This window comes from Tauraco erythrolophus, chromosome 11, assembly GCF_009769465.1.
Source record: "Tauraco erythrolophus isolate bTauEry1 chromosome 11, bTauEry1.pri, whole genome shotgun sequence".
NCBI classification, from domain to species: Eukaryota; Metazoa; Chordata; class Aves; order Musophagiformes; family Musophagidae; genus Tauraco; species Tauraco erythrolophus.
Genome location: NC_141475.1, coordinates 28,153,073 through 28,175,412, shown reverse-complemented (window position 1 = coordinate 28,175,412; position 22,340 = coordinate 28,153,073). Strand labels below are relative to the sequence as shown.

General features: G+C 39.1%; 1 protein-coding gene across 1 annotated transcript in view; it reads left to right on the top strand.

The window, feature by feature from the left end:
- Positions 1 to 22,340, top strand: part of RSRC1 (arginine and serine rich coiled-coil 1) — a 174,561-nt gene that overhangs the window by 60,507 nt on the left and 91,714 nt on the right. Inside the window, exon 5 of the mRNA XM_086618401.1 lies at positions 18,100 to 18,136. Coding sequence (XP_086474527.1) covers positions 18,100 to 18,136 — 37 coding nt within the window. The remainder of the gene's footprint in view (positions 1 to 18,099; positions 18,137 to 22,340) is intronic.

Genomic DNA, 22,340 nt, shown 5'->3' with positions numbered 1-22,340 from the left:
GGGTTTTGCTGTCAACAGTCCCGTTACAACGGGTGTTATTAGCTTGCTCCCTCTTCCTTCTCTGTCCTGCAAGTTTCAGTAAAAACTCTGCACTTGTGTAGCTGCTAATTGTGTTAGCAAATGGAAAAGAGTCCAGATTATTACGGAATTCTTTTTTTTTTTTTTTGAGAAGGCAAAGCGCTCCAATGAGAAACTTCAAAAACAGCTAAAAAGGCACAGGAGCAATTTTTCCTGCAGACTGTTCTCTCAATATCAAACCCTTTTTATCAACTGTTTTTATTCGACCCATGGAAAACATTTGTAGAGAATGCAATGTGTAATTTTTCTGCAATTTAATGAGAATTTTATGGACTTAAGTTAAAGTCAGATTCTCCATAAACAGATTTTCTCACAAGTTCAAATAACCCGAGTAGAAAACTAATCCTTGTCTTTCATTATTGCTCCCCCCATTTATATATTTATTTGGTTGGTTATTTTCAGGCAAGCACGTAGAGCTTTGTGGTCTTGGTTTTTAAAGAAGTGGTAAGTCCGATGTGATTTTTTGCGTTTTCAGAAGGCCACTCGAATGTGTAGTACGTTGCACAAAATCCCATAAAGAAGTTGTTAAACTTCATGTTTTTACAGAGCAAGAGAGGTGTTGGGGACCGTAGGTGGGGTCACACATGGCAGCGTTGGGAAGAAGCACATATCCGTAGTTTCTGCGTTGCCCCCCGGAGCGTTAAGCAGGACAGTTTCAGGATGACCATATCTTGAACCTGTGTTAGGAAAAAATGAGTTAATGAAATCACAAATTGTGGAGTGGGTTGCACCTGACTTGGATAAACGATCCTTCTAGTTGTGATCTGGATGAGCCTGCTAATAAAATCCCACTATAGGGGAATACTTCTCTTTTGGATACAAAAACATACTAAAAACATTCACATATGGATAATATATATGGAAATATTTTTTTTTTTTAAGATGCTTTGTGAACGCATGATCTGATTTTTAGCGTGGCAATTTTCACACGTGACACCAGTGATACTTTTTTTGTGCCAGGAGAAATAAAGTGTTTAGTTTTATAGGCAACACCATGCTTTCTTTTCCCTGGTCTGCCTTTAATCTAGTGCTGCGTTTATGTAATGCAATAGAAATGTCGCTAACATGATTATGCTTTTATATCTTATTAGCTCAAATACTGAGTACAATAAAATGGAAAACTGTTTAAATTTTATGTTTAAGTGCTTGAGATAAGAGTTCTTGTAAATGAAATGTGATTACATTTCTGTAATAGATCTTCTCTGTCTGTTAGTACTTTGTTTAGCTATGTAATTCTATTGGGATTGCTGTTTCTAAGTTTGATTTTTTTTTTATTTTATTTTTTTTAGAAATAATACTCAGTATTACACACAAATAAACAATGAACACAAATCTATTGAAAACTCAGTGTTTCCTGCCTGAAAAAGGGAATCACTGCTCGATAGTTTCCTTTGTGATAACCAATTTGAATTAACCATAATTCCCCAACATCACCTTGAATTTCCATCTGTGTAACCCTGATGTTCTTAAGCGTTTTGCATTTACCTAATGCTCTGGGCTATTTTCACTTAGCATGTATGGAAAACTGTGACTATCTGAAAACTGTAGATGATATGAATAACAATTGTTTGCTGATCTTACCCTGTATCTCCCTGGATAACCTGCAGTCTGCAAAGGCTGAGTAAGTGGCAGATAGCTTTTGTCATCTCTTATCCGGGCTGTACACTTGTAAGGAAGAGCAGGGATAATCGCCTAAATCTAATTAGGGGTTAAAAGAGGCCATGACTGTGATGTGGCAGTGAGACACCTTACTGTATCAATCCTGTTTGCATTAGAAAAATAAGGTTGTCATATTGATTATTCAAATTAGCTTATATTGGCCATGGCTCAATGGCTCGTATCGCAGCTGAAGCACTTGAAGGTCCCAGCTTTTCAGAGAAGACCTATGCTTGTAGCATATATTATGTGGTGTCTTGTTTGCTAATTTAAGGGGTTTAAAACTAGGACTGAGAGAGTCTTATCATGAGAATTAAGGGTTTAAGTGACCATCAGAAAATGAAGTTGAGCTTTCATGTGTGATATTTGTGATTGCTGAAAGCTATTAAATGAAGACCAATAAACTTGCTTTAGATCTTTTATGGAAAAATCAGTATTGGAGTTAACAGATCTTGCAGTATTATGTTTGTACACTAATTGATGTTTAGTTCAAAGTCAAATGGAGCTAAAAAGAGTAAAGTAATTGCATTCAGATCAATTCCACGTTCAAGAGATAGTGAATTCCCTTGGCTGTGACTTTGGGGTGTTTGTTTTAATTTAAAAAAAGAAAAAAAAAAAATCTACCTGGTGCTGGGCTATTATAGTATCCTCAAATATTTCTCAGCACTTGGCTTTTTGTCACTCAACAATCACATCTGCTGACATCCTGCAAGGGTATAGATGCTCTCGAGAGTGCTAATTTCAGCCTTCCTCGTTACTGTAGGCATGATGAGTGACGTAAGTGCCATACATAGAATGGGTAAAAGGAAAGCCTTTAAGAAGACCAATTTTTTTGGTGCTTTTTTAGTATAGCAAGAAATTTGTGCTAGGCACAAAGATGATCTGAGGGCTGGAGCACCTCTGCTGTGGAGACAGGCTGAGAGAGTTGGTGCTGTTCAGCCTGGAGAAGAGGAGGCTTCGGGTTGATCTTATAGCAGCCTTCCAGTACCTAAAGGGCCTACAAGAAAGCTGGAGAGGGACTTTTTCCAAGGGTGTGTAGTGACAGGACAAGGGGTAATGGCTTTAAACTGAAAGAGGGGAGATTTAGATTGGATATAAGGAAGAAATTTTTCTCTCAGAGGGTGGTGAGGCACTGGCACAGGTTGCCCAGAGAAGCTGTAGATGCCCCATCCCTGGAAGTGTTCCAGGCCAGGTTGGATGGGGCTTTGAGCAACCTGGTGTAGTGGAGGGTGTTGCTGCCCATGGCAGGGGGGTTGGGACTGGATGGTCTTTGAGGTCCCTTCCAACCCAAGCCATTCTATGATTCTGTGTCTGAGGCTGCCACCCTGAACTGTCTGCCTCACGTTGCTGTAAAGATTAGCATTTTAATGTAAACCAGTAAGAACTTTGGCTTGTCTTGGAGCATCAGACTGTAATATTTCTGGAAGTTCTTTGTGAGCAGGCAGGTAGAGGAGTGCTGGAGGGGATGTGTGCTCGAGTAGAATCATTTCCATTGCAGAGCGCGTTGTCTTATGTCGATACAAAGTCTGTCGAGGAAGGTCTGTGTAGGTTCAGCATGTCTCCTGTCCTAAATGATGTTAACTGAGGTGAACTGAAATGAGTACGGCTAAAAATATAGGGATTAAGGTAATTTTTATGGACAAACAGGCATCTAGCTCCAACTTATTTCCCCAGAGAAGACCAGAGAACAGTGCTGCTGAGAACTCGAAGCAGGCTTTGTCAGCGCCCTTGCTTTGTGAGGTGTGGCTCCAGTTTGTTAGTTAGATTTGTAACTTGAGGTGGTTGTTGGATATTCCCTGGATTTTTTCCAGGTTAGAAATTCTTTCCACCAGAACTGCCTGCTCAGTCGTCAGCCTGATCATCCACGTTTCCAGGTCTTTCTGCATAGTCCGTGAATCCTCTAGAAATTTCTACTGTTGAAGGATCTGGCTACTTATTTCTTCAGAAGTTGGGTTTGTAGAATATTTCGCTTTACCTCTAACATTTGCAGGTACAATAGGAAATGCTGGTTTTAATCTTCAAGCTCCAAATTGCTTAAGATCCAAGTTTCCTTGGAGCTTGCCATGTTTATGGTACTTAAATTCTTCAGGAATCTCTTGGCTTCATATTAGAAAAATAACCTTTGAGGGAAATCTTGGCTGTAGAACGAGACATGTTTTATATTTTTGTCTTTTCTTCTAATTTTGGTCCACTTGGTGGTAAATCAGTAGTGTGGAAGACTAATTATTTTAATTTCATTGAAGGAATGCCAAAATACAAGATGCCTAGCAAGATTTCTGGTCTAGACTTTGGCCGGCCGCTTCTCGGCAGTTTGCTCCGTCGTGCAAAGCCAGTTCTGCTCTCCGTTTTCACTGGAGACTTTCTCTGTGAAGTGCTGGGAATGATAAATGCCAAATAAAATAGATGATGTTAGTCTTTCATGGTAGTAAAAAGGTAAAAGCTTATTAACAAAAGCAAGCATTTTGGAAAGTAAAATGAATGAGACTGATGTGATGTGGTAGAACCAGTAGACTTAACAATTAAAGAACATGTGAAGAGTGTGATGCCTTCAGGAGGTTTTGGTGCAACTCAACCAGCATGAAGTGTTTAGACAACATTACTCAGTGTTTGGTTTTAGTATGGAAAACTTTCTACAAAAAGTATAAATTGTCATTTACTGGAATTTGCAGATCTTTTCTTGTTTACTTAACTCACCATAATGGTGTCCATAATTTGGACATCAAGTTGTAGACAGTATCAGTGTTTTCACCACAGACTTGGCAATGCCCAGAATACATCTGTTGCTTCTGAAGTTTCTCTCTGAGAAGTAGATGTGTAGTAAGTAATTTTAACATTGATTAATGTTCTCAAACCATAACAGGCTTGGAAATGATGTAGCCAGAGGCCATTACGAGTGCTGGAGAAAGAAATAACAAATGAGCAAGATACAGACCTGTTTGTTTTGTTGTCTGGTGCTGCTGTTGGATTAGCAAAGAGTTAATTGCTCTTGGAATCAAGAGAATTGTGAGCCTTGTCAGATAAGTTAAGGAAATTCGTTCTCCGCAGTCTCGATGTGGCTGTATTAGGTACAAATCCACTGTGACTAGGTCCAAGTGTGATGGATTTTGACAACTCTGAAGGTCTTTATTCTTGAATGCTGAAATATTATTGTCAAAATACACTTCCAAGTTCTGATCCTTCCCACTACATGTGTTTGATGGTGCTCTTACAGTCTGTGGTGATCCGTAGCGTACAGGGAACCCGCGTTGTTTTGCACTGAACGCTCTAAAAACAAAGGAGCTGAAGTGGGAACTGCTGTAAATGGGACCAGTTTGATGATCTCTGATCTCTTCTTCTGAGTCTTCATGAGCTTTGATGAGCTGGTTTGGTTTTGTTTTGTTTTCCTAACCTTTCCATTAATTTTAAAGCACTTTCAGATGATTTTTGTCACTGTCTGTTAGGCTTGGGTCTGGTCGGATATGTTTGAGATATGCAGTAAACTTTTTTTTTTCTATTTTGATGAAAAAAAATTTTTTTCCCCTTTATTTGTGGCCAAGGAACTAATTTCCCATCAAGCTTGAACAGCTTCAGCTCTACCTTTTTGATTTTATAAATTTGTCTTGCAACACTGCCCAACATGGAAGTTGTCAGAAGATACAACGTTCTTCCTTACTGAAAGTCTGACTTTAAAGAAACCTTTTTCATATTAAATATGTTTTCAAAATTCATCTGGGCTTTAACAAAACAGCTTTTTAGAAGAATTTGTGAGTCTTCTGCTTAATATAAAAGGATCTTTGTGATGCTCTCCATAAGTTATCAACCTCAAAATATTGAAAAATGTGTACAAAACTCTGGAGTCGTGTAGGATAAGATGGATTTGAAGGTGGAGGAGATACTACAAAATGTGCCAATTGTACCGTATAAAAACAGTTATGGGATGTTTATTTGAACTGAAAATTGCTGCAGTACCATTGCGATGGTAAATCTTTCATGTTTATTATTAATGTGTTTGGGGTTTGCTTGTGTTATTCATGTAACAACAGGATCTTGTCCCTCGTGTCAAACTTATGTTGGAGAATCTTCGGAGCTACTCCTACCTCTCGGCATATGGTCAGGCTGCTTGGGATGAGTATCGTAGAGAAACTGCGAGACTTTCAAAGGCTTTCTCTAGGGCTACATTAAGTCGTTAATAGAAGCACAGAATGGTTTGGGTTGGAAGGGACCTCAAAGACCATCTAGTTCCATCCCTCCTGCCATGGGCAGGGACACCTTCCACTACACCAGGTTGCCCAAAGCCTCATCCAACCTGGCCTTGAACACTTCCAGGGATGGGGCATCTACAACTTCTCTGGGCAACCAAGAAGTAGAAACAAACTCTTTAATTGTGAAATACAACCTGAAATTCATCTCTCTTATGACCAGAAATGCTACAAGCTGTGTTAGCCGAAGTAGTTGAGGAGATAGAAACTAAATATTCTGATCAAGTAGATCTGCTTTTTGCAGGAGAAGGAAAACTTTTTACCTTGTATAGGAATGGAAACCTGTGCCCATCTGACATTTAAACATAATTTAAACATTTAGAGTATATTCTGAGTGTGCCCCTGTGTTCCTTAGGGAGATAAATTCAGGCCAGATGAAAGAACGTGGAGGAACTAAACTAAAGCGACAAAATCCAACTGCAGGGACACAAAGAGGGACAGTGAAAAAGCATTTACAAATTGGATTTTTAGACCTCCCAACGGTGATGCCTAAAAAAGCCCGAGGTTTCAGTGTGCTAAAATTGGATCAAATGCAGTCACAAGCGGTGGAGTTGCAGTAAAGTGGCACTTTGTGGGTCTCGGCTGAACTTTGCCACGGTCGCCAAAGTGCTGCACACATCTTCAGTAATAATGGAAATGTGAAACGACCTTTTCTTAGTCTTTTGCCTTAAAATGTGTGTGTCCTAGGACTGTTGGGTCATCCTGGTCTTTCATCTGAGCTATGGAAATTAGGAGGTTGTGAATGCTAGAAACAACTACCTGCCTTTATCCAAGAATTACCCTGCTGCTTATCTTTGCTTTTTATTCCAGAGGTCTGCTTTACAGAAGAGAGTTGGGGTTTTTAATTTTTATTTTTGTTTTATTTTATTTTTTAATCAATTATTTTTAAGCAGTACTGGCATTGTACGGCTGCTGGATAGAGAGGGAGGAAACACACCCCAAATTTCTACAGCAAACTTCTGTTTTTTTGGGACTGTATTAGTCTTACCTCAAGCCATGACCTGCTATTTCAAATCCATCTACTCACTTTCTATTAATTTGTGTTCTAAGTGCAGCATCTTGTGCTCTTTCAAGGTCCTTCCAAAGTGTGTGAACTTTAATTCATTTTTATTCAATAATTTTCCTTTTTGGGAAGCAGGGGAAGTAGAGCAGCGAAAATGGCTGTGTTCTAATGCTGCATAAATACAGGCATATAGTTTTTAGCTTTGTTACAGGTGGTTTTTTTTTTAATTATAAGACCATCTCTCTGTTTAGAACCTCTGAAGAAACTTGTGAAGTGCAAAGAACAAAACCAAAGCCTGTGAGTCTGCTGGTAACTTCTGCTGTTCAGATTTCTCATAAAAGAAACTCTTACTATAAAGCAGCATTTGCAGGAGGGGTGTGTGGAAAAGTTGTCTGACTGGTAGTGATGGATTATAAAGACGAGCAAAAATCTTGTTTGTAAGGTATGCAAATAGCATAGGAAGCGACCAGCAACATGGGTCCCTGAGTTTGAGGAAAATTTTCTTTATTTTTATTAAATTGGGTGTTGACAGTGAGCTTTTTGGCATTGACTGCGAGAGCAGACCTGAGGCTGGAGGAGCTTAACTCAGTGAAGATATTAAATGTAGATATTGGCTTTGTTCTGTGAACTGGGATCTATGGGAATTGAGAGAAAGGGGGGAAAAAAAAAAGATTTAGTGATTTGTTTCTAACGTTAGTATAGAAGATTTAAATTGTTCCTGTAGAATGTTCAAAAATAGAATGTGTATCTGTGCAATACAACCTTAACGTGCAGGTGGTATCTTACAACATGAATTTTGAGCGGTGAGAGAAAGCAGGAAGGCTTTTATTTCGCAGAGATTAGTAGGAAGTTCTATGCCAGCAAGAAAGTTTCAAGTACTTAATTATGTAGGAAACTTCTGTAAGATTTTATCCTTTTGGGACGAATGCATAGCACAGAATCTTAAAAAAAAAAAAAAGAAAATTTACACATAATGAATACAGACAAATTCTAGATTAACTCATTTCATAGGTAGAATGCCTTGAATTGGTAACTTTATTTTTGTTGAACGTTTAATGAGGAACTGGTTATTGTTTCCCTAAGCACAATTTTCATGAGCATTTACTTTTTTTTGGTACGGTTTATAATGAATTTAGACAAAGATGGATCCCTTCAAATCCAGTGTCATTTCAATGCGTAGTGAGCTGTGTATCCTTGAAGAATTGACCAAACATTAACACAGAACTTGTTTCATGTGCATAGATAGTTTAAAAAAGAGAAACAGGCTTGAGGTTTCCTTGTGTGCCTTTTTTTTTTTTATCAACAGACTGAGGGCCTGGAGGAATAGAGGAAGTGAATGGACACCAATGTATCCAAATATCTCATTTTGCCTAAAAGCAAGTGCCGGCAGATAAATGCCCATAAAGGGATTTCTTTCTTAAGCCCCATGGATTTTTTTTTTTTTTGGCAACTTTTTGTGTGAGTTAGAAATGAAAACCATTCATCTAGTGCCCCAAAGAACGGCCTTATTGAATGGAATAACAGTGTAATGTACCATTGAAGGCAGGATTGAAAGTGATTATCTTGTTAACTCTTGACAGTTACCGCCAGCTTGAAATAGAACTGGCAGGCTTGATTTGCAAATGAATTAGAGCTTTTTCATTTTGTGCCAGGATCATCTTTTTATATTCTGATATGACAGATGCTGTGTTCCATGCTTTTGTTTCTCTTCAGTTTTATACTTGCAAATAAAAAACAAAAGATTATGATAGTAATTTTATTTGCATCTTTTCTCTAGGAGTTTCTTCTTTGTCTCAAAGTTTTTAATCTTATATTTTTTCAAAAATTTGTTTAAGAACAGTATTGTTCCCGCAGAATAAAATTTCATTAGGTTAAGTACAGTAGTAATTGGGTGAATGAGGAGGATTTAGAAGCTTTCAGAAAATGGAAAATTGATTGTACTCAAATTGTTTTAGTGCTTAGAACATTTAAATTTTCTCACTGACTTATACTTAAATTTAATATTCTTCAGTGCTGACAGTTGAGTGCAGCTGAGGAAAATAGAGAGTTTTAAATATTTATCCTAACAGTATGCTAATAGAAACACATGTGTAATTAGTTTCAGACATAATGCTGATAAACTGTGTTTATATTCTGCAGTCATCCAAACACAGATGGTGAGGTGTTAGGTATGATAATTATTGTGCACTCTTTATATGTTCCTCATTAACCTGTAACACTCTTTACTAGTCCAGAGAGTTTTTACTGTAGTTATGCTTACCAGCATTAAAACTTGCTCTGCTTTGTTTAATATTCCGTGCAGCGATCTGTGCGTTTACACTGCTGGGCTTTTTGCTACTTTTGTCATCTATTTTCTACTTGGAGGCTAATTAGCAACACTTCCTACTACCACTAATGTCCTTTACGGAAATGTTTTCTTACACTTTCACCTACAGGATGTGTTTTAATTGAATAGCTACTAAATAATATTACAGAAAAGGTAAAACAGGCCAAAGTTGTCTAATTTATTTAAGACTACCAAATAATCTGGTTAACAGAGACAGTGACATTCCAAAGCCTGAAGCTTAATTGCTTATGCTTGCTAGGAATGCAAACGTTGATTAACAAGTTTTTACTCTTTGTGAGCGGAACCCTGTGCATGAAACAGGAGGACAAAAGCAGGACCAGCCAAAACACAGAGGAAAAAAAGCCCCCAAAAACTACCGCATGTATAAACCCAGGAAAAAACAACAAAAAAAACCCACTCCACATATAAAAACTCCAAGGATTTGCATGTTATGAGGTCCTCTGAATTGCCAGTTTTGTCTGAGAAATGGCTCGAACTGGCAACCAGAATAAAGACATCTGCTTTGACAACTTACAGGACTTCCATAGCTGACCTGAAGTCGTGGTAGAACAGAATTGGGAGCTTTTTGGGGTAGTTATTTTGGCTCTCACTTGTCTGAGAAGTACTTACAGAGGAAAAAGTATTTTTCGTAAGGTCTATTTGAAAATATTGATTCTGTCAACACTGTATTTTGATTATTATTTTTTTTCCACCCTCTAGTTTCAGTATTTATTTCAATTGCATAAAATCTTGAATTTTACTCTGTGAGCCAGGGTTATTATTCCTCCCCCCTCCCCTCCCTTCTTGAATATTTGATAAAGTCTCTTGGGTACTGATTTTTCTTCTCTCTAGGATAACATATTATGGAAATTGTTTCACCTTGTGTCCTGTTTAAAGGCCCTGGTTTTAGCATGATTCAATTTAGCTTGCATTATATTCTGAGTTCTTCAGCAGTTCCAAGTTATTCTGGATGTGTTTGTGTGGGGGAGGGACTTCTGCTTTTCTTCCTGCTTTTGATAAGTGACCTTCATATGATCTTCTTGAATCTTTATTAAATATAAGTTTATTAGCAATTGGCCAAACTCCTTACCATTTTTTTCCTGAGTGAAAGAAATTCTTTGGTTGACTGGAGCGAGGGAGCCACTGAACACACCACCACCACCAGCTTTGAAGTCTTTACATTTCAGGAGCAGTTCCAGACCATTTGAATCTGATATTAAGAGAAAAAAAAACATTCTGCACTTTTTCCAAAATATCATGGGTACGTTTTCTTACAGCTGGAGTGAAGGATTCCCCAACCATTCCCTTTTTTTGAGGGGAGTTTGTTCTGCACAAAAGATTAGAAAGAGCAGCATAAAATTACGAGCTTGGCTGTATCTCATCTTGTTGAGCTCTTATGCGCAAAAGAAAATTCTCAACTAATGTATTATGTTGGTTTTCCAGATGCTCGGTGCTGTCAGAATAACAGCCAGGTTACTGCCCCCTGTGTGTTTCTTCTCACTCATACCCTCTCTGATGGTGGCATCGCACTACTAAATCCTTTCCACTGTTTTATTTCATAGTCGGTTTATTGATTGGTTGGATCTTCCAGTCGTGGAAGAAAACCGAGTTTTTGGATACAAGGAGCCACAACTCTTCAAGGCATTATGGCTGTCCAGGGGTTCTGCTTGAGGTGCCTGTAGTGCCGAGAATCTTTGTGTAACTTATGTAAATAGTAGATTGCAAGGATTTTGATTTTCATTATGGGTTGTATTGTCTGGTATGTTATTTGGTTACTTTCAAAAACCACAAGTTGATTTCCTTCAGCTGTGTTTGAGGCAGGAGGAGATAGCTTTCTTTTATGGTTTTCTCCTCTTGCCTTTTGTGTACTCTCTTTGACGTAACTTCTTCTTATGGCAACCAAAATACAGCCCTACTTTTCAGGTTTTTCTGTATAACCCAGAGGAGGTTATGTAGTAGTGTTGAAGAGTCATGTGTTTGGTGGAGTTCTCTTTCCGCACGTTACGTAGTCCTTACCAGCAGTTCTGCCAGACCACCGGTGTGGAATTGGACCAGCTTGTCATTGACAGTCAGTAGGTAGGAATTTACCTGTTCACCCGGGACAATCAGCACTGTCCTCTTAAAGATGGTGTGGGAGGAGAAGACAGGCATAGGGCTTAGATTTTTATGTGATCTTTGTTGTGTCTTTCAAAGCCTACTGAAATAAGTATCTATGGTCTGAAGTCAGATTTGGAAACACCAGCCTATAATTTTACAGAAGACACAACAATACAAAACCTATAAAATTTCGTGGAATGTGGTGGGGGTATCCATTTCTAAAAACTGCTTCCAGGATTCTCTAACTCCAAAGCTGAAATTCAAGCTAGTTGAGGGAAGAACTTCAAAAATGTAGTTAGTGCCTTCTGAACAGTCACTGTGCAAATGTCATAATTGTGTGTGTGTATTCTAGTTCTTGCCAATAGGGAGAAAATACCTTTTTCTATACTAGGCTTTTATTTTTCTGGAATTGAACAAAGACATGATCTGGCCCTGACTGTTTTACTCTCGATGTCTGGCATGTTCTGTGAGGTTAATATTAGTCAGTGAAGCTATTCCAGATTATAACACGGTTTAAATGTTTGCATAAATGCATCAGTAAATGGTGATAAGATCACAAGTGCATTGTTCAGGCTACCCATCCAGTTGTGATTGGGTGCCTTATTCCAAAATCTGCACGTGAGATAAAAGTTAGAAAAAGTGTTAAAAGTTAGAAAGTTGGAAAAAATGTTAAAAACTTCAGTGGGAAAAAACTATTCCTCATTTTCCTCCTTCTCCAAAATTTGATACCTGGAATACCTTCGATCTGATTGTACAGACTTTTAAGGTTAAGGAAAGTAAATCCAGCAAAGTCTGGCTATATAAAATAAGCAGAAGTGAGGGAGCAGTTGATGACGGGATGTGGTGGGATGTCTTGGGATATCCCATCGTAGAATTGTGTAATCACATGGAAATCCATGTGTAATCACATGGAAAATGAATTTTCTTCTTCCCAGTAATACCCAGATCCTGGCTGTAGTCTGGGAAATCATGAGATATTGACCTTTAAACTCACCATTGAGAGAGATGGTCTTGCCACAGGTTAGCAGAGTTTCAGATGGAGGATTTCCATATTCTGAGAAAGAAACGAAATCATTGCCAGCTGTTGGTGTTTGCTGGGATTTAATGAGAAATTTGGAGTATTAACAATGCTGCTACATTCAGTAGTCAAGGCTAGTGTAATAAATTCCTTATCTAAATCTAATTTAGATTAGTTTGGGTTTTTTTTGCAGTGCCTACTGGTAAGCTGAGCATCTCTTAGCAGATCAGCTTTGAGAAGGCTGAGTATCAGAGGCAGAAAATGATGAGGCAAAGGCCTCGTTGAGTTTGAGAGGCCAGTCTGCTAAAATAGAGATGACATACAAAAAAAGGCTAGTCTACTTCTCCCATAGCTGTCACCTCCACTATAGTTGCATTTAGTAAGACTGTTCCTACGTTGGCTGTGTTGGATCAGCATGGGCTCCTCACGCTGCAGAAGCTCAAGACAGGAGAGGCAGTTGCTCTGACATTTATGGCAATAGCCTCACTTGTCCTCTTCACCATACCTCTTGGTATAATTCCTAACATTTAAGGCTTAATTTTTCTCATTTCTGTCTTCCCTCCCTTTATCTACCTTCAACACAGAGCTTAAGGAGGTAGAAGGAGCTAGACCGCCGCTCAAGCTGGGTTTAGCATGAGATGTTTATCCTGTTTCGTGTTGCTTGTATTGGTGGATGTTTAATATATTGTCACCTGCTGAAGGTCATAAAGAACCTCCGAAGACTTCTGAAGAGATACAGGTGTTTATTTTGGGGTTCTTTATCTAGAATACAAGTGGGGATTGATATAATGCAAAAGGACAATAGCGAATGTGTGTGCTGCTCAGAGGAAGATCTAAAGGGGAGGTCACTAGATGACAGCAAGCAGTAGAAGCATGTTAACGTGAGGATAAAGAACAGGAAAACATGAGGTTGTTCCAAGAATGTCTTTCACTATGAGGTTCTTCATCCAAGAGGAATACTGGGACAAAAAAGGGATTAATTTAAAATGATATTTGACAGATTGTTGAGAGTATTATGCGATGTGCTTGTTGAATGAGCCAAGAGATTTTTAAGAGAGCACTCTCTGAAAATTATCTGTAACCACTTGGGCCAATGCTGCCTGATCAACACCACTGACACGTTGGCGTTCATGAAGAGTGGAGTTAGAAAGCCTTTATTTGAGAGTGTGGTGCAGCCTGACCCGAAACACTGCATATGACCTTGTTCTTTGCAGCTTGTAGTTAATGTTGTGGAACTGGAGGGGATTCTGCCAAAGGCCTTGCTAGTGATGAGACTATTTATTTATTCATTTGGCTTCTGAGGAGAAAAATCAGACATTGAGATTGTTTGGTGTGGAGTTCGGGCCACCAAGACGGTGAGGGGCTGGAGCACCTACACGGTGAGGGGACCAGAGGGACTGGGGGTGGTTCAGCCTGGAGGAGAGATGACTTTGAGGGCACCTGACAGCAGCCACCCTCACTGATGAGGAGGGAGGTCACTGAGGAGAAGGGGCCAGGCTCTTCGAAGTGGTGTGTGGTGGGAGGAAAGATGCAACCAGCACAGATTGAAAAAAGAGGCGTTTGGACTAGATGGAAGGAAAGATGCTCCACTGAGGACATCTAATCAACAGAACAGGTTGCCCAGGGAGATTGTCCTTTCGAGACCAGGCTGGATAAAACTCTGGGCAGCCTGGTCTGGCCTCACACCTGACTCTGCCTTGAGCAGGAGGTAGGACTGCAGACCTCCAGCGGGCCTTCAACCTGAATTCTCCTACGATATCGTAGATACAAATAGAGACAAGGCATAGAATTCTTCTACGGCCTCTGGACCCTAACCAAAAGACTGTGGCAAAGAGAATTACTAACTACAGATACAAGGGAAGTCTTGATAATGAGTTGGTAACAACTTGAGAGGAACCGAAGAATGCGAATGGAATTGGTTTTTTGTTTGGAATAAATTTTTAAAAATTGCAGGATACTTCCCGTGTGGTGCTGCTGATCGGAATAGCAGCACAGAGTAAACTCAGCTCTTACAATTGTTTGTCTTTTTAAAGAGTGTAACAGACCTACTAACAGCTCAATTGCCTGTTCTAGTGATAAGTAAGAACATCTCTGAGATTTCCTTGGTTTTAGGTCACCTCACAGTAACAAAATAAGTCCCTGACATTACAGAATGATGTTAAGACTGTAGGTTCTCGAGGATGCTTTGCTCCAGCGTACTGTGTCTAAATATAACCAGTAATTTATTTAGCTCTATTGTGCAAAAACAAACCTTAGTTGTAGAGTTCCTGTGTGAAACTGCTATAAGTGTATTAAAAAGTAAATTATTAGTAACATCTTATGTTATTTTAGAATGGCTAAATTTGAGATATTTTGGAGATAAGGCATATTTTTCAGCTCTCTTGATTAATGTCTTGTTTTATATGGGAACCTAGTTTTATGAACATGATTATACATCTAGGTTAAAACTGGGATTTTCAGCAAGTGCTAGTAAATGTCGGTATTTAGTTGAGTTTACTGGCAAAGGAACTAGTGCTAATTAGTTAACGCTGCCTCAATTGGTTACCAACACTATGGTTGTAAGGAATCCAAAAGCTGGCTACACTCACTTCATTGAATTCCTGGCTCGTTACAGGTCCCTCATGACCAGGATTCCATGACCAGGATTCAGATTTGGCTCAGCTGCAGTTTTTTCCCCCGGCGTTACCAAAAGCTAACATTTGGATTAGCCTGAGCATTCCGTGTACCATTTTTCCTCTAGGATTTAAAAACATGGGCACGTCAACTAGTATTTTACTGCACGATTTCGTGACTATAATGGGGAAACATCATTCCAGAGCTTCTCTGATGGAGAAAAAGATACACTCAAGAATAAAACCAAACTTGCCTAATGAACTAAAAAAATAAATGTAGTGTGCTGAGGACGGTTTGAAAGACAGATACAAATCTGGTTAGGAACTGTGTGGCGTAAAAGTTGAGTAAAACATTATTACCTGATAATGATATAAAATTAATATAACTTCCTTACAGAGTATTATGATATTGGATGTGCATGAAACCGCTCCTGCCTTTTATTTGGAATGTTTTATAGTATTAATGATTAAGGTATTTCGCAGACATCTAAGGTTATGTGTTAGACTGAGCTGTGGCAACAGGTCTGATTTTGCATAACAATATTTGAAATCCAGTATTAATGGGAGTCTTATTTGTATAATTATTGTTTAACTAGAAGGATAAAACCATGCCATGGCTTCAGGAGTTGTCGTCACTGATTGATGCACGGCAGCCTCTGGCTGGAAAGAGGTTTTCGTTGGAAGTGACAGGTGCCACAAGGTTTATTTAGGACAACCTCAGCCTTGTCCTGGTTAGTTTGATAATGTCTGCCTTATGGATGTTCAACCACTGCATTTCCTGCCTTAGAGCCTTGTGTTACACCGATATTACTATCTGTGCTGCCTCAACTACAAATTGGATGAACAGCCAGTGACACTTTTTCAATATTATTACATTAAACCAAGTGGATTTTGATTGATAACCTAATATTCAACTAATGCAAAACATCAATCATGGCAAGTATATTAATTATTTAATATTGCAGTCTAATTCAGAAATCGATGTGCTGCATGAGGGGAAGGGAAACTCGCTGTTCCCAGAAGACTTAAGACAGGGAATGATTAAAAAAAAAAAAACAAAACACCAAACCCCAACCACCCTGCTGTACTCCTGTGTGTTAGTTCGATACAAATCTTTATTCATTTGCCAATAATCTCTTCGCATTTTCCACTTCAGGACCTTTTTTATCAGTTTTGAGACCTATAATTGAATTAAGGCTGCTTTCAGCACAGGCCAGAAGGAGTTGCACAAATATTGATGAAGTCATGGCAGGGACAGCGCGGAGACAGCCCGCTAACAGGGCAGCTTTTATTCCGTCAGTCGGGAGCTCCGCACATCACCTCCTTGGATCCTGCTTCCAAAGTCATTCAATTCTTTAGGGCCATTTAGCACCTCAAAAATAGATGCAGGAGGTGATTTCTCTTTGAATACCATATGGGCTCGAATAGTAAGTTCTTGTTTCAAAAAACAAAATAACGGTGTAAGGAAGGTGCATCTTTTTCTCTTGCCTCATTCATGGTGCGTTGAAATAGAACAAAAGCGCGTAGCGGACTTTTTTGAAAGCTTTATGAAATTATCAATAAAAGCTTTCTGTAAAAAGTCTAAAATACAGTGCAGCAAGGTGGTAAAACGAGTAACTGAAGTTGGTCTTATTCAGGATTTAGTAAAATGTCATACTTCACATTATGCCTTACACAGCCTGTACTAAGTGTTAAAGAGAACAGAATCATAGAATGGTTAGGGCTGGAAGGGACCTTCAAAGGTCATCTAGTCCAACCCCCCTGCAAGGAACAGGGATATCTCCAACTAGATCAGGTTGCTCAGGGCCCCATCCAACCTGGCCTTGAACGTCGCCAGGGATGGAGCATCCACCACCTCTCTGGGCAACATGTTCCTGTGTTCTACAACTCTCATGGTAAAAAATTTTTTCCTAATATCCAATCTGAATCTACCTCCCTCTATTTTAAAACCATTACCCCTTGTCCTATCACAACTGGCCCTCCTGAACAGCCTCTCCCCATCTTTCCTGTAGGCCCCCTTGAGGTACTGGAAGACCGCTATAAGGTCACCCCGGAGCCTCGTCTTCTCCAGGCTGAAGAGCCCCAACTCTTTCAGCCTGTCCTCATAGGAAGGGTGCTCCAGCCCTCTTATCAGGCTTGTGTGGGTTTGCTGTCTGAGAGGAACATAGTTGGGGATTTTGCTCCTGGAGTTGGATGTAGTTGAATAATTTGTTGAAAAATTAGTATTCTAAATACACATGATGTTATATAGTTCAGAAACGGATTACCTGCAGGCCTTGCGGGGCGATTTCTCCCAGTTTGCCATGGTCAGTCCATCGTCCTCCAGAGATATGGTTACATTTTTGGAAGCAGGTAGAACCTGGAGTCGAGGAAAGCAGAAACCTTGTTTAGTGGCTTGGGATTTGGGGACTTGAAAATTTGTTTTGCTTCGGTTTTCTTTCAGATTATCCTTTTTTACGTAGCAGGACATGTTAGGGATCAGTTTTCACCCTGAATTCTCTTGGCTTTTCAGTGGTTTGCTTCGATAGTTTGGTCCGTTTTTTTGCAACTGTCTTTATGTGACATCACTTCTCATTTTTGTTTCTGTACATTTGTATTTTTTTCGGCTGCTACGAGTCAAATGCAGAGTTCCCATATGGCTGCCACGACCCAGTTAGTTAACATAAGATTCCTTCATTCCATCATCTTTGTAAACCATCACATAATTTTATTATTGAAGTAGTGGCAAAGCAGAACTATGAGCCACTGAATGTGGGTTTGATAAATAGCATTATGCACTGCCTTATTTTGTTTATTCCAATATGAACAGTGGAATATTTATATGAAAAATGTTTTTTAAATGAGTGTCGTGTTGCATTGCTACAGTTTGTAGCAATTTCAGGGCAGGTAAAATTTGAGGTTTTAAGTAATTCTGTAGTTACGCGTTTTTAGGTATTGGAATGATTAAGATATTGAAAGTAAAAATTTGACATACTCGAGAAATTACATGGCTTTAACATTTCTGAGTTAAACATAAATTGTTGCAGACAAGGGTTTAGCAACTATTTAGAACTTTTGTTCTTCTGTTACAGGGACTCTGGCAACATCAAAGCTGGATTAGAACATCTGGTAAGTTTTAATTTTCTCTTGAACATTTGCATCATCTTTGATATCTGCATTCCAAATGAACACTTTTGAATGAGCTTTGAATACCTTGAATTGAGAAAGTCAACCATTTCCCAGAGGGTCAGCGTACTGTTATTATGTGAAGGCACTTACATTTTCATTTATCTTACCATTTCAAGGGAATTTTAATTTTTTTAAATTACTTTTTTTGATGTAGAGATGAAATAAAATGGACTACAATCCTTGGATTGATGATTGCCTTAATTATAAACAAAAATTGTTTGTTGTTGGATTTTTGGCATATCCTGATCTGAAAACAACAAACTTGTGATTAAAAAAAAAAAAAAAGACACACACAATCAAATATTGCATGCATAAATATGGTATGTTTTAGTAATTTGAAGTCTTTGAAAGAAGTGCACAGCTTTGTTTTTTCCCTTGTCTTTGCTTTATGAATAATGTATTGACTTAAATTCCATTCAGTGCTGCAGTATAAAATAATAATTGAGATGCGAAATATTTTTGGTTTAAGTAAACATATTCAAACCACAAGTGATGGCAAGACATACTCAGCATTAAAAACTAATCAGTTGATCAAAACTGGAAAAAATACAATATTGTCACGAGTCTGAAGCTCATTGAACCTAGGATGTTAGTATCAGCAATCATCAGAACGTTAAGTAGTTCATCTAAACAGATTATTAAATCCCATTAAATCAAAATATTCACTATTAATGGCGCGTATATCACAGTACATCATGAGAAGCGTTTAAATTCCTGTTTAATTTTTTCATAAAATATCTAAATAATATATACTCTTCTGTGCTGCTATTAAAATAAAATCTTATCACAATGTGTTGCATGAGCATTTGGAAAAATTGCTTTTCTGTTGTTGCTTCCCATTTTGGGAATCACTTGGGAACTATGATTTGTAGGAGCTTGTGTACCAATATCTTCTTGGAGTAACGGCGGGATGAAAAGGATGTATATTGTGGCACAGTTGTCAACAGTTTCCCCGTTATAATGGTGGCATATTAAACATTCCATTGCAACTAGTATTTTGAATCTGTAAGTGGAATAAATAGCTGAGCTTTATGAATAGTTCTTGGAGCAGTTTGAAAATTAATCTTGTTTGCTATAGTTTCATTGGTATCTTGCATGCTAGTTGAATCTCTTAAATAAATTTTTAAAACGTTTCATTCCTCTGCTGGTGTCAGGTAGTTGTAATCTGATGGGTTCAGAGAATTTTTCTAATGCATTATAAAGATGCTGTAGTCTTGACAGATGACCATGACTGGTACTTTTTCTAAATTGGGAGTGCTGCAATAGCTGGAGCTGCAGCTCTGATTTATAATGTCACCTCCAACCAGCAGGTGCAGAAGGAAGAGGCTCTATGGGTTTTGAGTAGCTGGGGATGGGGGGGTGGACCAGGCGTAGTGTTCACTGACGTTTAGGGTTTGTATGGGATTTGGGGAGAAATGTACTGGAAAGATTCTCAGCAGGGTGATGATGCCTTCAGTTCTTCACAAGGCAACTTGCTACATGTTTGAATAAAATTTTTTTTTTTCTTCGTTAAATACATTAGTTGCTTTGGATTTCTCAGAAAGATCTGTCAAAAACCTCCAGGACTTTCTTCCTTTTGCTTATGATCTTAGAAAATCTGTCCTGGGCACGGGTGCTCAAGGAAATTAACTATTTCCCAAGGCATCCACGGATGGGAGTATTCGTGCTGGTAACTGCTTTATATCTCAACGTTATGTCAGACAAGTTCACAAAGACCCTTTGGACTCCGATAAATTATAGAGATATTTCTCAAAAGAGTTAAGCCACTTGACTACTCTGATTCTACTACTTTCAATTACTGCATCTCCAAATACTTGTAAAGAAGTTCCCCCCTCCCCTACTATGAAAAAAAAAAAAAGAATCTTTATCTAGATCAGGTAATCTATTATTTATTCCCTTCTGTAAAAAAGGGTGGTTTACAATTTGGGATGTAATCTATATGGGCTCTGTATGTTCCCATTAGGTTTATCTGTATCCCATTCACTTGATTGCAGCCTGTCTTACTCCTCACCCTTGTTTAAGTATCTTCTGCCATCCTGGTTCCTAACACCTGCCTACACACAGGAGTGAAATAACGTAGTATACTAAGTCCTGTTAAAAAATTTGGCAAACATTTTACAAATCGTTATTTGGAAATCCTTCTAGTTTACAAACAGATGCTCTTATAAACAAAAATATTTTCTTTGTAGACTGGAGAACTTCCCTGCAGGTCCATGTGCCTGTTTCTCCAGTCAGAGGTGGCCCTCCTGGAGGAGCTGTGCTGGGAGGAAGGGCTGTCCCCTGTGTCCCACTGGTGTGCAGGTGGGTCCCAACCACCCTCCCTGCTGACCACCAATGGCTACAGCTGCTCAGAAGCATGTTTTTTGGGGGTTTTAGCTAGTTGAGAAAAGAAACTGCAAAGTTCTGAGCGTAGGGGAATTAGTCTTGTATTCCAAAAATTTTGGTGGTTATTTGCTGAATTATACTTAGCTGATTCTTGTTCAGAGTAAGAAATTTTAACAAGCTCTTAGAAACCTTGGAGTAGATGATTATATATCTGCAACTGTGAATAGGTCCCGTTTTCTATCGATAGCTCTACCAAAGAACCACCACGGAGCCGTACGTGCGGTTTACTCATTCGAGAGACCTTCGTGGTGCCTTTTGTGTAACACTTCAAAGCAATAACCTGCTCGTCCTTGTGGTCAAGCAGCAGACTCTGTCCGTTGGAAATGATGGAGAGCAACCTGTCATTAATAGCTCCTTCAGCCCATTGGTGGTTTGTACGAATATAGTTCTTGTCTGCCGAGCGCGGGGCGACGATCGATGCCCCCCGCGCGCGCGGGCGAAGCTCGCGTGGAGCTGTCGCGAAGCCGAGGAACCCAGCCCTCTTTCCAACCCTAACCATTCCATGATTCTCTGAACCCGCTGGAGTTCACTGCTTACACTTCTGGTTGCACCATGCGGCGTAGGTGGCGTATCTCCAGGTCACTGATTCATAACTTATAGTGGTTCACTCCATCTCGCAGCTCTTTGGGGTTTTTTTTAAGATATCTTTGGTAGAAAAATTTGCAGAAATGATCAACTAATAAAAAAAAACCAAAACAAAACAAACCAAAAAAAGCCCCTCCTTCATCCAGAAAGTGTTAATATTTATTTACTAGATGTCACTACTTTTTCTTTTCTTGATTTCGCTAATCGATCTCTCACTGATTTTCCCTGGCTCAGTTTCAGACTTCTGGTGATTACAGCTCCGTGGTCCTACTATGGCTACTGGGCAGCAACGTCTAATAGGATGGTTGGCTTTCTAATGAGCTATAAAACCAAGCAGCCAATTATTTGTGTTCACAAGCAATTAATTAACACTCTTAATATGAGTAATTATGTTTATCTTGGTATCCCTGGCAAAATTCCATGCTGGTCAATTATATTCCTCAAGCTTGAATTCTCTCCTGCTGAGGAAGTGTCAGGCTGACTGGGTAGTTGGGTTTTTTCCTGTTGAAATTGTATTTAATTGAAAACAAGATTTTTACAAATTTTTTTTTTTAAGAAGATATTTCTTTCTCGTGTATCCTTTCATAAAATGCTAATCATCAAAATGTGAAAAAAATCCCTCAGGAAAACCACTGTGGTGTTCTTGGGGAGTTGTGGTTTTTCACGCCTCGTCTCCCATTCTTGGCTTTTGACCAGATTCCCCTCCTGGATGAGGCACCTGTAGAGAGGGCAGATTTAGTCCAGGAGATAGGAGACAGCATCAGAGGAGGAAAGGGGAGCATGGCAATGGCAATTTAGCAAAGAATTCACTTTTTCCTCATAAGAAAAGAGGGTATTCTGTGAGTTCTCCCCAGTCCAGCCCAAGAATAACCACGTGGACAGGGCGTGCACAGGTTGGGTAATGGGTTGTCTGAACTTCAAAGTTTAATTTTCTTCCCATTTAGACAATGGGATTAGTATATCCCTGTGATGGGGCAAGAATCTTTAGCCTGGAGCCGTCTACTTCAGGAAGCAGTTGTGTGATGTCTTCTAAAGATGGGAAATGATCATGAAATGAAAACGTACAAGTAAAATCTTTCTATCATCAGATGGAGAATCAGATTTATGGAAGGGAAATGGTCCTCAAAGGTGCTAGTGGTATCATGAGCCTTGTAGATGTTAGTTTGTATCTTTT